Here is a 14,917-nt window from a genome sequence, read left to right as displayed (position 1 = left end):
CTTTGATGGCATTGGAAACCCCGGTGACCTTAAAACCGTCTACAATAATGTCTGTGGACACCGCAGGCCGCGCGTTTAAAATCCAAGAGCAGATCAGCTGAACTGACGCCCTCCTTAGTCGTCCGGTCGGCGTTTTCTCGTGGTGGCCCACTGTCATTCATTCAGAGTACCGGCGTCGGAATTCTGCCTTAAACGGCCTATTAACAGACGCATCCCGTGGTTGCTGCATACTTTTTAAACCGCCGGCGATAACCGCCAGATGCGTACGAGCTTCTGCAAGACGAGCCTTCACGCGCTCTGTGAGGTGGCCCCGAAAGGTGTTCAATACGAGCAGGGCCTTCCGTCGGAGCAGGGCTCCCGGCCGGTTAGCCCACGCCGTTTTCACCCAGCCAACCACTAGTACCTCGGACATCCAGCCCTTTTCTTGCACTCTGACGATTATTCCATTCGAGAACCTCTTCTTGGGCAGCGTCTGTCGCTTAAACACTACGTACGGGGGCATCTCCCTTCCGTCCTCTGTGATAGATAGAATTACAGTGCAACGCTGACGCTCGGCACCGCTCGTGAGCGCAAGGACGCTCTTCGCGCCGGCTTGGCTGACCGTCGTGTTCTCAGGAGCACCGAACTAAACAGGTGTTTGGTCCGTGTTTCCTATGTGGTGTAGGTGGTACTCGTGCTCTGCTGTTGTCCGGCGGCGGATGCTCAGTTGTTGTGGCTTCATAAATCTCCGAAGCCATCCCTCGCTTCCCTTGAAATCCGTCGGTGAAAGGTTCATGTGGCGTGCGATTCCAAGGGCCTTGACGTGGAGCGTCCCTGTTGACAACGCGTAGCCGTCTTTCCTGATGTCCGTGACGTATTTCATGATCTCCTTCTCGAGTGTTGGAAATTTGCAAGGCTTGCCGCGGAATGCTTTCCTAGTCTTGTTTGTTGGGGCAAGCTCCTCCATTTGGTCACACCAAGCACGCACTTGTCGTCGACGTGGAAACTCCGGCCGGCTCCACGTTTTCCATTCTGTTCGGCGTATGCCACAACTTGAAGTTGGAACGCAGCATCATACGCGGTTAAGCGTTTTTTTTTTCTTTTCCATCACAAGCGGGTGTCGTCAAAATGAACGGCGGCACAACGGATCAATGACGCCGACGAGAAAAGCGACAAGATCTCCCGGATAGTGCCGCGCGCCAGAAGCTCACAGATAGCGCAGCGGGGAAGCCGCAGTACAGCTGTTGCCATCTGGTGACTCCCGCGAAATGCGCCGTACGCGAGACGCGACGACGATGCCATTTGCTGGCGAGAATTTTTTCTTTTCTAAATTTGGACTGCCAAGTTGGGGGGAGCGGCCCTTACACGAGCGCGGCCATTAGTCGCGTGTATACGGTATGTGTGCTGTTAACAAACTAATGAGAAGCGCTGAAGCGCTTAAGTTTCAAACAGAGGAAGAGGCAACAGCCTAGTACTTAGAAAGGACGCTTCATGGGCCTTGATAGCACAAGACTTGTGGTCTCAGAATAAATGTTTTCCACACTAAAATAACAGCGGTAATTTTTACGACCGGATGGTGTCCCGCAGCAGTGGAGTAGTGGTTTAAGCATCCGCCTTGTATTGCAGGAGGTGCGGAGTTGGATGCCTAGTTCCGCAGAGTTCTCACCGCTGATAGAATGGGTCCAAGCTTTCCATTGTTCTGGTGCCCGGTTTATTTAGGGTGAAATTGCTTAAAAAAATGATGTCATCAAACTTTGAATAGAAGAAAATATCTTACGCCATGGCGCACTGTGGCCACAGATGCCCATATGCCATAAAAAAATATTAAATATCATCATGACCGAGTGGGCACATGATTTCTATTTCGAAGAAAACAAATGTCAGTGTTGTTGGCCAATGATTCATGCGGCTTGATGGGAGTTGCAATAAAAACGTAACAATAAGCATCGGTAAGTGCAGTGGGCGGAACGCGCAGCTTGAGTAAGTCGACTCGAAGTGGTAAAGATGATGCACAGAGCCTTCGGTCCTTGGTGGCGATCTCGCGGCGCCAGTTTTCAGTGAGGCAGTGAGCATCTGAAATCTTAAGAAAAAAAAATTACAGCGACTTAGACTAAAAGTACCACGAGTTATGAGCTCTCACCGGCTCGAGAAATGATTAGCGCAATGACGCCGTCACAACGCCCCAACGAAATTTCCGCGAGAAATACGCCGACACGGAGTAGTGGGCTTTGTTGTACAGTGTGTTTGTAGGCCCTGTCCTCTGAGCGTTGATCCTCTGTTAGGCCTGCAGCACGTATAGGCGCTGGCGTCCGGCACACGTGCAGCGTTCCGATAGCGACACGACAGATGAGCAGCCTCGCCGCTCGTGGTGTTACGAGAATGATCCGAAAAATTTCTGTGCTTACTTTGTTGATAAAAAATGTACATTACACGCTTAAATTGGAATAGCATAGCCTAGAAAGTAGCCACCTTGTGCAGCAACGCACCCTCCCAAGTGTTGCTGCCACTGCTGGGAAGCGGCCTGGCAATCTTTTTTTGCGTAATCACGTGCGAAATATTTTCAAATTTGTGGTCGGCCTCTGCAATCATATGAAAATGGAAGCTATTGAGCTGCACCTTCATTCGCGGGGAAAGGAAAAAGTTAGCAGGCGATAAATCTGGGGAGGCTACAGAAGCCACAACATATTGTGCGTGACGATAAATTCGCCAAAGAGGTGTGCTCAGTGGTAGAGTACATAATGCTAAACGTTGTCTCCTCAGCTTAGGGGTCAGCAGTTCGAGGACCAACTGGACAGCGACACGCAGCCTGATCAATACCACCTTTTGGGTTGCCTACACGGACCCGTTTGTCATTATCTCTAGTCCTACGTTCCTCAACCCAAAGTTCCGTGATATATAGGTTCCATGTTTTCCGCGATGTCGCGCATGGCTTGTGTTCGAGATGTGTAATCGTCTTCAAAGGACGCTGAGCTCTGAAGCTCGTGCCACTTGAAACTTTTGGCACGACTGATTGCCCCATCACTGTACTCTTGCGACAGGATAATTAACGTCTCTGTGGCCGAATCGTTCAGACTAACGCAACATTTCATGTCAGCTCATTGTTTCCACTTTTTCTGCCTGGTGCAATTGAAAATTGCCCCACACATTTGCCTACGAAGCTACGTCCAAAGCAACTCTCCATCTTGCCTCAGCAGAGTATTTTGGCACAGTGCCTTATTGTTTTGCGTCATTACTCCCGTGAGCGCACCTCTGTGCTGCCATTTGATGACGTGTAATGAGCTTGTCCAGAGTCATTTTGATACTACCTTGCATCATAAATGCGGTAGCCACTACTGCACGCGCGCACTGCTTCTAATCGCACGGGGAGCAATTGAATGAGGTTAGGTTCGGACGATTCCGGTGTGTTTTCCTGAGAGGCGTTTGGCGGGCCTTGTTCCAACAGCGCGTCTCATTTGATGATGACGAAGGCCCAATGAGGCGCGAGGCATGGGCGTCTTACATGGTGTGGTCACGTGATCGTGGCTCCACCATCGTAAAGTGGATCACGCAAACACGCTCAACCCACCACAGAAAAAAGTAGCGTGTTACACGAGAGGCGAAGAGTATGGGAACGCACCGGCAATAGAGTTCTAGTATTTCGTTTACGTGCTAGCGTAGACATACACGAGATCACCGTACGCCTGCTGCACATGCGCAGTAGCCCCATCTGGCCCCGGACACTGCCACCGCGCCCAAGTAGCCCAACACATCGGCCCTATATTAGATATCTCCATGCAAGGCTGGACCCTAGGTAGGCTCAGAGTTGCCGGTGTGTTTCTGATATTATATATGCGTGTCATTAACACATGCAATGATTGCTTGCCCATCACATCCCGAGTATTGCTTTAGGCTTAATAAAACTCTGGCAATCATTGGCCAGGTTAGCCAGGGATCCCTCACTGTTTTGCCACAATTGGCTATGCCATTCTAAGATGTTGATTATATTAGCCTAGGTTTGCACTGACTTATAAAATGTTTATAGCGTGCTGGCAATGCTTAGTCGACTTTGAGCCGTCAGGTAAAATGGCCTGGCAGCTGGCATTCGGTATTGTGACCGAGAAAATTAATGTCATTGTTACGAGCACGATCTTGACAGTTTATAATTTTCGAACTCGCGGGAACTGAAATGAGCTCTGTAGGAGGTGTAAGAACAGGAATGACTTTTTATATCGGTTCACGTATAATTGGCATGCACTGATCCAGCCCTGTGGTTTGTAGTGCTCAGTCAGTAGCTGTTTAGAATCATTAAAACAGGAGAAAAAATAATTTTTTTACGAGCGGCATTCTGTACTTTCTTTTTACTTTTCTGAGAAGGAAAATTCACTGGCTTCAACCTTTGAGAGGCCAGTGAATTTATTTGACATAATTCCATGAAAATTTCGCGCAAAGCATTAAAAGCGCTCCTAGAGCTTGAACACTTGCAGGCAATGATTGAAATTGACATAAGACAAATGAATTCTTCGTGAAAAAATTTGCTTATAGAAGAAAAGCATAATAAAAGCCTCGAAGCTAGAAAACGATGAATAAATGCAGACATGAAATCGAGGCAGCCAGAATGAGCGGGAACTAACAACTAAAATTTGTGTGTGTGTGTGTGAAAACCTCCCGCCAATCGAGGATGTAACGACTTCGCGCTGGCATGTCGTAGGAGAAAAACGTAATATGAACAGGTTATTCAGCTAAGCTGCTTTTCAAGAAATTCGTTGGTTACCTGACAGGTGCACAGGCACCGCAGTCACGTAGTTCCCCATGCCTGATTTCAGAGCATAATAATGTTCCCATTTTGTCATGGAACGCAATGCCTTTGAATGCATTTTGTGGCTCCGCTCGCGCAAGTATCTCAAAAACACCACGAACGCGCTTCACTCTAGACAAGTAATTTCACTCTCACACTATCGAGCCGTTTTCTGTGTAAGCAAAGTGCTATATCAATCGTAATGACTCGGCTGAGTGTATTGGCTGAAGGGCTTTTGCGGGCAGTTTTAGCAACGACCAGGTACAAAGCAATCGCTTCATGAGTTATAATTTGTATACATTGAGCATGTGCGAAATATTTCGCCGTTTTTAGGAAGAGGTGCGGCCATTTGTTAAGAGAAGATTACTGCGTCCGAGCATCGTACCATGTGATTATATATTTTGTATTCTTGTATTTTGGTTTATGGTTTACGTGGTTTAACGTCCTAAAGCGACACAGGCTTTTGGGGACGTATTCTTGAATTTTATCTTTCCGTCCATCCCTGCCAATTGTATTGTTCTAAATCCTTCTTTCTTGTATATTTTATTGTGCACTTACATAGCTGCTTTTTATTGCTCTTGCATACATCTTCGCTCATTTTTGTGTAGTATCATATATGAAACCATAAAAGAGCATACATTGTGCATGCATAATATTTTATTTATTGTTTCATAGTTTTGTTACTATTATGTCTGGGGCCACATCACACAGCCCTACACATAAGGCGATTCTTTGAAGCCGTATGATCGAAATCGACCTCCAAGCTCCCCGTTTGTCACTTTAAAGGTTTCAGGCGGTGAACATGATGCTCGCAATGAACTGCTTTTCCTACTGCACTGGGAAAATACTCTGACGCCTGCGCGTTTCTCATTTCCTTGTCTCTTATTGATATTGCCTTGGGAGCTGCCCATGACGCATTCTCCGAGAATTTCAAGCCGCTTTCACAGGATCCGCCAACTCCTCTCTTTTTCAAGTCCCATATCTCCCCACCTTGGCTCCCGGCCGCGTCTTTTTCAAGGAAGTGTGCTAGGCACAGTAAGGTTTCTGGCGACAGCCGGGGGTCTGATTCAGCTGCGTATTCGGCCAGGACACCTGCAGCCGGGGTCCCTGCACGGCGATAGGCATCTGGGTTCCCACGCTCGGTCATTGCGAGGTTTATTGGATTCAAGACGGAGGATTCCACTGCAGAAGACGTGTCCGGCTGGAGGGTGAGAACTGTCGCCCTTTCAACTGTGCCTGCTCGCCGGCGCCTCGCCCTTCAGACTTCCCAGAAGACGGGTCCGGCTTGAGCGTGAGAACTGCCGTTCGGAAGCGAAGACACCACTCTCTCTGATGGGGGGGGGGGCGATTGTCCAGCGGCACCCTCTCTCTCCGGCGAGGCATGTGACGGGGCCGTGTCTCTATGTGAAGTGGTGTGTGTGTGTGTGTATACGACAGCGCAAGTTAGGCCACGCCCAACCTGGCGAAGGCATTCTCAGACCTGGGGAATTCGAGGGACCGGACCCTTTTAAAACCGGACGACGAGTGCCATGAGGAAGGAATCCTCGATCATCCTCAGATCTTCTCAGGTCCTCCGACCTTCCCCCATCACCCTCCAATGGGTTCCAATATCTTGTAAATAATGTAAAATAAACCCCCTGTACAGTTTCCTTCATAACCAAGTCCGACAACGTCATTCGGAGAAGGGACCTGCGGCGCTGAAAGGGTCAGCTCACTCAAGGACCCCTCGTCCCCAACAACTGGTTGGCAGCAGCTGGGATGGACCGTGCGACATCGTGATTTCTCAACCGGTAAGCGTTTCGGCATTTTGCTGTAGGATTCGCCAGGCTTCAGATTTTGAGAGAATAATCTAGAATCACTGGGAAGTGTATGTCAATTGAGAAAGGGTAATCTCACGACATTTTTGAAGATAGCATTGCCAAAGCGGAGAAGGCATTGTCATGGACCTTATGAAATTGTCAAAGTCGGACTTGCTGTTGTTATGCGAGGAACTGTCAATAGAAGTACAGGGAAAAATTACAAAACTTGAAATATGCAAGACAATTGAAAAGCACGTAGATTACGATCAGCTGGTAGATACGTGGAATTTGGGACAGGAAGAAAAAAGAAAAAGGGAAGCGGAAAGAGAAAAAGAGAAAGAACGGCAAAAGTGGGAAGCTGAAAAAGAAGAAATCTAAAGCGATTGCAGCTTGAAAGCGAAAATCGAAAAAAAGGCGACAGTACGAGAGCCGGGTCTCCTGAAAGAGCAAGCGATGTGCAATCATATAGAATGAACAGATTCATGCAGCCCTATGAAAGTGGAAGGGACATAGGATTGTACCTGGGAAACTTTGAGAGAACTTGCGAAAGGGAGAACTTTGCTTGCAGTACGTGGCCGCAACGGCTTCTGACACTCTTGCCATGTGAAGTAGCTGAAGTCATAGCGAGACTTAGCACACAAGACGCAGCTGACTACGAAAAAGTCAAAGCCAGCCTGCTAAAAAGGTACCGGCTGTCAGCCGAAGCTTTCCGACAGCGCTTCAGGAACGCAATGAAAAACGATAGCGAGGGCTATTCGGATTTCGCGTATGGCCTAAAGACGAATCTGCTAGAGTGGCTAAAAGGAGCCGAGGTTTATGAAAGCCGAGACAAAATCATTGAGTGTTTTTGCCTTGAGCAATTTTACCGAAGCATTCCCCAAGTGGTGAAACTGTGGGTTCAAGACAGGGAAAAAGTCGACACAGTTGAAAGGGCCGCTGAGCTAGCAGAGGAGTACGTTTCGCGTAGAAGGTTGAGCACTGAAGAGGGTGCGTCACACGCTCGAAACGCGATGCGAGATAAAGGGCCTAGCAGAAAGGCGCGAAGTGCTAGAAGTTCGGAGCAATCAGAGGCAACGAAGGTAGCGCCCGAAAAGCGTGAAGAACAGGCGAAGAGACAGGGAGCAGACAAAGCCGCGAAAAAAGAGTTTGAGGCTAGTAGGCCATTTCGTTGCTACAACTGCAATGGTGTCGGGCACTTTGCAGCCAAGTGTACAAAGCAACGTTTGGTGTTCTCGTGCGTCGAGGATAACGACGAGAATCTAGAGCTCCTTAAGCCATACCAGCACGAGCTGCACGTTAACGGGAAACCGTGCAGGGTGTTTCGTGATAGCGCTGCGACGATGGACGTTGTCCACCCGTCTTACGTGTCAGTGGACGATTTTACGGGAGAAGTCTCGTGGATAAAACAGGCAGTAGAAGAACACAGTGTATGCCTTCCAATAGCTAGAGTGATAATTTGTGGACCGTTTGGAGAGCTAATCACTGAGGCCGCAGTTTCGAAGGCCGTGCCACTTCAATATCCTTACCTCTTCTCAAATCGATCAGACCAATTGCTACGCGAGAGAGGCCAGAAACTCGGAAGCGGGGTGATACAAGCTTTCACAAGATCGAAAACTCGTCAGCTCGCATCTCAGCTAAGTCAGATTCCCGAACCTCAGGTAGCCAGAGACGCACCAGCCAGCATATCGTTGCAATCAAATGAGGAGGGAAGGAAACCAACGAGGAATGAAATCCAGACAGCTGACCGAGCAAATGAGCGACGAGGGACTTCGACCACTAAGTCGGTAGAGGAATCAGAAAACGCTGAAGGATCCGTTTTATCTCCAACATCGCGCAGTTTTGATCGCTTCTGCAGGTGAACAGGGAGTCCCTAATAAAAGAACGGAAGCAGGATCCCACTTTGGAAAGACTGCACCTTACAGCTAAAGAGGTCATCGCGAGACGCAACATAACGATGCATTAGAAGGGAGGCTTACTATACCGACACTACCAGGACAGAAAAGGCAAAACATTTGATCAGCTGGTCGTGCCCGAAAAATACAGAGCGGACATTCTGAGTCTCTGCCACGGAAATGGCTGGGCAGGACATCTGGGAATCAATAAAACAAAAGAGCGCCTATTAATAGAATATTATTGGCCGGGCTGTTTCAAAGATGCAGAACGCTACGTAAAATCATGCGATGCGCGCCAGCGCGTGGGCAAGCCGGGAGAGACATGGAAGGCTCCACTGAAAATTGTTCCATTGATCTCGGAACCTTTCCGCCGGCTTGTAATAGACACAGTAGGCCCTTTGCCTAACACGAAATCAGGCTATAAGTACTTGCTTACTATGCTATGTCCCGCCACAAAATTTCCCGAAGCAATTCCGTTGAAGGACTTGAGCTCCACAGAAATAGTTGATGCCCTTTTGTTAGCGTTCGCGAGAATAGGATTTCCGGCCGAAATCCAAGCCGATCAGGCGACGGTCTTTACAAGCGCCTTGACGACCACATTCCTAGAAAGATGCGGAATAAAACTGTTGCACAGCTCCGTGTATCATCCGCAGTCCAACAGTGTAGAGAAATGGCATTCGGTGCTGAAGCGGGTGCTACGCGCTCTTTGTAATGAGCATAAAGCAGACTGGGAGGATTGTCTGCCGGCCACACTTTTCGCTTTATGAACAGTCCCCCACGAAGCTACGGGGTTTACGCCAGCAGAACTCGTGTACGGAAGAGCCCTCCGCTCTCCCCTCCGAATGCTGAGAGAAATGTGGGAAGGGACAGGAGAGAACCAGACAGTGGTTGAGTACGTGCTTAAGCTACTGGACCGCCTTAACAACACGAGGGAATTAGTAAATCGAAATATGAAAGCTGCCCAGGAGGCCGCCAAGGTCTATTATGACAGAAACGCTCGCCTTCGAGGTTTCACCGCGGGCGATCGCGTGATGATCCTCCGGCCATCGAGAAAAAACAAGCTGGAAGTTCACTGGGATGGTCCAGTAGAAGTGTTGCAAAAACTTTCGGGATGAATTACGCGCTAAGGGTTCCAGGCAGGGGAAAACAGGTGAGAATCTATCATTGCAATCTGATGAAGCCGTTCGTGGAACGCAGCGGGATCGTCAATCTGACTCTAAATGAACCAGAAGAGCTCGACAGCGAGAGTCAGGGTTGGAAGGGAGGTGCGGACGCTATTTACAACGTGGAAAACATTCTGGCTCACTCCGTGAATGCAGATTTCCTAAGCGGGACACAGGTCGACACGCTAAAGCAGTTGTTGAGCGAATTCGCTGACCTATTTAGCAGTCGCCCGGGAAAGACACACCTCCTGACACACGAAATCGAGCTCACCTCTGATGAGCCGGTACGGTCGAAACCCTACAGGGTATCACCGCGGCAAAAAAAAAATAATGGACGCGGAAATTCAGCGCATGTTGGAGTTAGGGGTTGCAGAGCCAGCGGAAAGTGACTATACCTCACCGCTAATTCTTGTTGAGGCCCCAGGGAAAGATCCTCGTCCCTGCGTGGATTATAGAAAGCTTAATGCAATTACCAGGGATCAGCTATACCCGATTCCCAACATAGAGGAAAGGATAGAAAGGGTGAGCGGCGCGAAATTCATTTCCACCCACGATCTCGTACGGGGATATTGGCAAGTTCCCCTCTCAGAAAGCGCGAGCGGGTATGCCGCTTTCATCTCCCCAGCGGGCACCTTTCGACCCTCCATGCTTAGTTTTGGGTTGAAGAATGCCCCCTACAGCTTCTCGAAACTCATGGACATCGTACTGAAGGACATGCAGTGCTTTGCACTCCCTTATTTAGACGATGTGGCAATTTTTTTGGAAACCTGGCAAGAGCATCTAGAACACCTAAAGACCGTGTTTTCCAGTTTACGACAGGCTGGACTGACACTGAAGGCAGAAAAGTGTAGATTTGGTTGCGCACAGGTGACGTACTTGGGCCACGTTGTAGGCCAGGGAACTAGGAGCCCATTCGAGTTAAAGATTGCCCCGATCGCAGCATTTCCGCAACCACGGACGAAAACGGCCATTCGCTCATTTTTGGGATTAGTTGGGTACTACCAGCGATATATTCCTAACTACTCACAGCGGGCTAGTCCCTTAACTGACGCCTTGCGAAAGGGAGCACCTACTAACGAAAGTTGGGATAACCAAAAAGAAAACGCCTTCAAAAGCATGAAGGAAGCACTCGTGTCCCGACCCTTCCTTAGACCCCTGACTATGGGAAAGAGTTCATAGTCCAGTGTGATTCCAGTGATAGAGGGCTGGGTGCTGTCTTAAGCCAAGTTGGCTACGACCATGAAGAACACCCAGTTCTCTACATCAGCCGCAAACTGACCAGTAGAGAAGAAGCGTACAGCGCTTCCGAAAAAGAGTGCGCGTGTTTAGTTTGGGCAGCGCAGAAGTTGTCGTGTTACCTGTACGGAGCAAACTTTGTATTTGAGACTGACCATTGTCCTTTAACGTGGCTGCGACAGATGTCCCCCAAAAATGGACGCTTGCTCAGATGGAGTCTGGCTCTCCAACAGTACAATTTCTCGGTGCGTTATAAGAAGGGGAAACTGCACGGAAATGCTGATGGCTTGAGCAGACTGATGTAAGCGGGAGAACTAAGAGGAATCTCCTCCTGTGTGAGTGTTTTTTTTTATTTTGTTCCGAGTAATCCGGCTGTGGCAGTTTCAAAAGGAGATGTTTCGCGCTCAGTCGGCACAACATTAACCCATATTTGAACACAATTTTTTTAAAAGTGTATTGTTGTCAATGGAAGAAGCCTGGTGATTCTTTGGCGAAGTCCGAGCGCTTGCGGGTGGGGCAGTGCTTTGCCGTTTGGAACGTCCCACCTGCGCTTTCCTTTGTTGGTGGTGCTTTGGGTTCTGCCTTGGGGGCGATGATATTGCAATCCAGGGGACCAACACGGACGCCATCTCATCTCTTCCTGCCCAGCGGTCGTCAACGCTGGACATTCGAGATTTTTCGGGCCGCGGAGGAGCTGTAAGGTTTCTGGCGACAGCCGGTGGTCTGATTCAGCTGCGTATTCGGCCAGGACACCTGCAGCCGGGGTCCCTGCACGGCGATAGGCATCTGGGTTCCCACGCTCGGTCATCGCGAGGTTTATTGGATTCAAGACGGAGGATTCCACTGCCGTTTGAAAACAACATTCTTCCCGGAAGACGTGTCCGGCTGGAGCGTGAGAACTGTCGCCCCTTCAACTGTGCCTGCTCGCCGGCGCCTCGCCCATTCGGACTTCCCGGAAGACGGGTCCGGCTTGAGCGTGAGAACTGTCGTTCGGAAGCGAAGACACCGCTCTCTCTGGTGGGGGGGGCGATTGTCCAGCGGCACCCTCTCTCTCCGGCGAGGCATGTGACGGGGCCGTGTCCCTATTTGAAGTGGTGTGTGTGTGTGTGTGTGTGTGTGTGTGTGTGTGTGTGTGTGTGTGTGTGTGTGTGTGTGTGTGTGTGTGTGTGTGTGTGTGTGTGTGTGTGTGTGTGTGTGTGTGTGTGTGTGTGTGTGTGTGTGTGTGTGTGTGTGTGTGTGTGTGTGTGTGTGTGTGTGTGTACGACCGCGCATGTTAGGCCACGCCCAACCTGACGAAGACATTCTCGGACCTGGGGAATCCTAGGGACAGGACCCTTTTAAAACCGGACGACGAGTGCCATGAGGAAGGAATCCTCGATCATCCTCAGATCTTCTCAGATCCTCCGACCTTCCCCCATCACCCTCCAATGGATTCCAAAATCTTGTAAATAATGTAAAATAAACCCCCTATACAGTTTCCTTCATAACCAAGTCCGACAACGTCATTCGGAGGAGGGACCTGCGGCGCTGAAAGAGTCAGCTCACTCAAGGACCCCTCGTCCCCAACAGCACCATGGCACGAATCTCGCTTTCTCAAACCTGTTTGCTCTCGCTCACAGCTAAGCTGTTCGTCGCTCATGCACCGTTCTCCGATATCAATTTATCCATTTTTCGGCTATAAACTTTCCTTTGCGACAACAAAAGTTCTAGAAAAGATAAGGACCATTCCCCCCCTCCCGTCAACTCCCCCATCTCTCGCCTTGGAATGACGCGATACATCACCATTCCACCGCTACGGCTGCTCTATATCCTGTGCCACAGCCATGGCTCCACGCGTCCTGCCTATGGCTGGCACGGTGGCGCCTAGCCGCACAACCAGCGCGCCGCGAAAGCATGCACGATCGAGCTGGCGCCGTTCGTAGTCTGCGCAAGCGAAAAGCCACACCTGACACCAGCTCCAATGTATTTCATGACCTTGACCTGCAAGGTCTTATATGTAAGTCCACCATCCTTATATCTTGTGATAAGTTTGAAAATTAATGCGCTTTTGAGATTAATTATTGCTTTCACTACGCGCCACTTCATTTTTTTCAGCAATCGGCAGGAGAAGAGAACGAAACAATGTGCGAGGACGACTGCTGTGTGCCTACTATCACTGCGAAATGTCTAGCTTGACGTCGTGCGCAGTGCAGTGCTGCCCGAATAGTAAGAGTTTTATTTTCGTCTTTGGTGAGATGAATTCACCAAGCTTTGACCACCTTCTCTATCAGCTCTTTGGAACGTCATGTGCTCTAACATATGATGCGTACGGGAAAACATTTGTCATCTACCGCTTATGCTGGACCGTAATCATAACCTCTTGTTCTTCCACTGCAGGGCAGCCCGCAAATATATGTGCAATTCTTGCGTACTGTTTCGCTTTGGCCTTCATAGCTGCAGGCGCGCTATATGCGGGTTCAACTACAGTAACGATGCGGCAAATGCTTCACAAAGGAGCCCCTCCAGCCAATGGCGCGGACCGATTCTCTCCTGCCCCTTGGCCGACCCCCTGGACCTGCTATCGTGAGATTGCAGGGGGTGGCTGATGAATCACCATGGGTTAATCGCAGTAACCGTGACGTCAGAAAAATCGGTAGATGACATTGGCTTAAGGGTCTCCTTTAGGAGCCATCTGCCGATCTTTCTTGCATTGTATGTGCCTAAAGAAATTGAGCAATTTCTAGTTTCAGCTATATTTGCTAAACTTATCGCCAATGAAAAAAAAAAGATGTAACTCTGGACTGTCCGACGGGTGACTTTGTGTGCTTTTAAAGACAGAGTTTCGTTTCCTGCGCTACATGTACGGCAAGCGACAAAGAAGAACTGTTTGATTTTTTTTTTCAAGAGAAAGATGCTCTCAGTTACCTGCGTTCAGTGTATTTCGAAAAACTGTGCAAGCCGTCTCTTTCACTGCATACAGAAACAACTTTGTTCAAAGATGTTGTTTTGATGTCCATGTGCAGGAGATGCTACAGTCTGTGCCTTAACTGCACTTCAATAGAAAGGTTAAAAAACATGTGGTCCCAGTTTAAAGATGCGTAGTTATGATACAAAAACAAGACAATACGTCAATTTGCTTTGAAAACGTGATTAACTTGATTTTTTAACTTTGAACAATTTTTATTGGGGGTGCGACACGGCCTATTATGATTATAAATCAACCATTTGACAAATTCATGAAATTCAAATCCGCTTTCTTCAATTATTATGATGACTGTTTCTAAGTATCAAATAAAAATTATTCTGTAAACTGTCTTGCGAGTATCTTCACGCATGCGGTGTCTCACAAAATTCAGTGTTATTTAATCATTTCTCTTTTTGCCCTGTGACGGCCATATTTAGGCTCATCATGACATCATGCATCTCTTTGCAGGTTTGACGTATAGGGAGGTCATTGTACAAGAACTGGAGGAGGAATTTGTTTGAATGCAGTGCAACGGTCCTCCTGCAAGAGGAAAGCAATGATTAGTCCCGATATCACTAATCAGTTCACTGAAGTACAGATTCATTAGCATGAATGCCTTAGCCGTGCCACAACAGCTTGCCAAGCTTCGTACGTTGTCGAACCTGAATTTTCAAAAGCTGGATACCAGTGCTTGAAAGCTGGAAAGCCGGTCTGAAAGCTTTATTGACCCATGTGGCGCGATGAACGTCAAGACAGCGTTGGGCGCTCCATCACCCGAACGCTAACGTCATGTCAGCTGGAAAGGCGGGCCAACTTTAGAAAAGAAAGCGCTTTCCCGAAATGCCAATGTGGGACCGATCCTGATGCCAGTTCTTGCCATCGTTATGCCGTCTGCGATCCAACGTGGGTGTTGAGCTTGGGCGTGCGTGCACGGGAAGCGTCCGGTAATCTGGTTTATTCCTATACGGTAGTACGTCTCCGCTATGCTAAAAATGTTTAGCTCACGGCGACGGCTACGCTAAAATAGAACTTAACCTGGGGCAGCTAGTGCTGGAAAAAAAGGACGGCGCCCTTTTTGCACGTAGAAATAATATTAGGTCCAGCTATGCAAATTAGGATGCAGTTTCGTT

At 48.8% G+C, this 14,917-nt stretch overlaps 1 protein-coding gene across 1 annotated transcript in view; it reads right to left on the bottom strand.

Annotated features, from left to right (window-relative positions):
• LOC144111955 (uncharacterized) overlaps nt 1–502 on the bottom strand; it is a 319,997-nt gene extending 319,495 nt beyond the window's left edge. The window contains exon 1 of the mRNA XM_077645050.1: nt 404–502. Within this exon, the coding sequence (XP_077501176.1) occupies nt 404–502 (99 nt within the window). The remainder of the gene's footprint in view (nt 1–403) is intronic.
• Nucleotides 503–14,917: the final 14,415 nt, after the last annotated feature.

Source organism: Amblyomma americanum, unplaced genomic scaffold (assembly GCF_052857255.1).
Source record: "Amblyomma americanum isolate KBUSLIRL-KWMA unplaced genomic scaffold, ASM5285725v1 scaffold_19, whole genome shotgun sequence".
In the NCBI taxonomy this organism is placed as follows: domain Eukaryota; kingdom Metazoa; phylum Arthropoda; class Arachnida; order Ixodida; family Ixodidae; genus Amblyomma; species Amblyomma americanum.
This window is presented reverse-complemented; position numbering and strand designations above follow the sequence as displayed.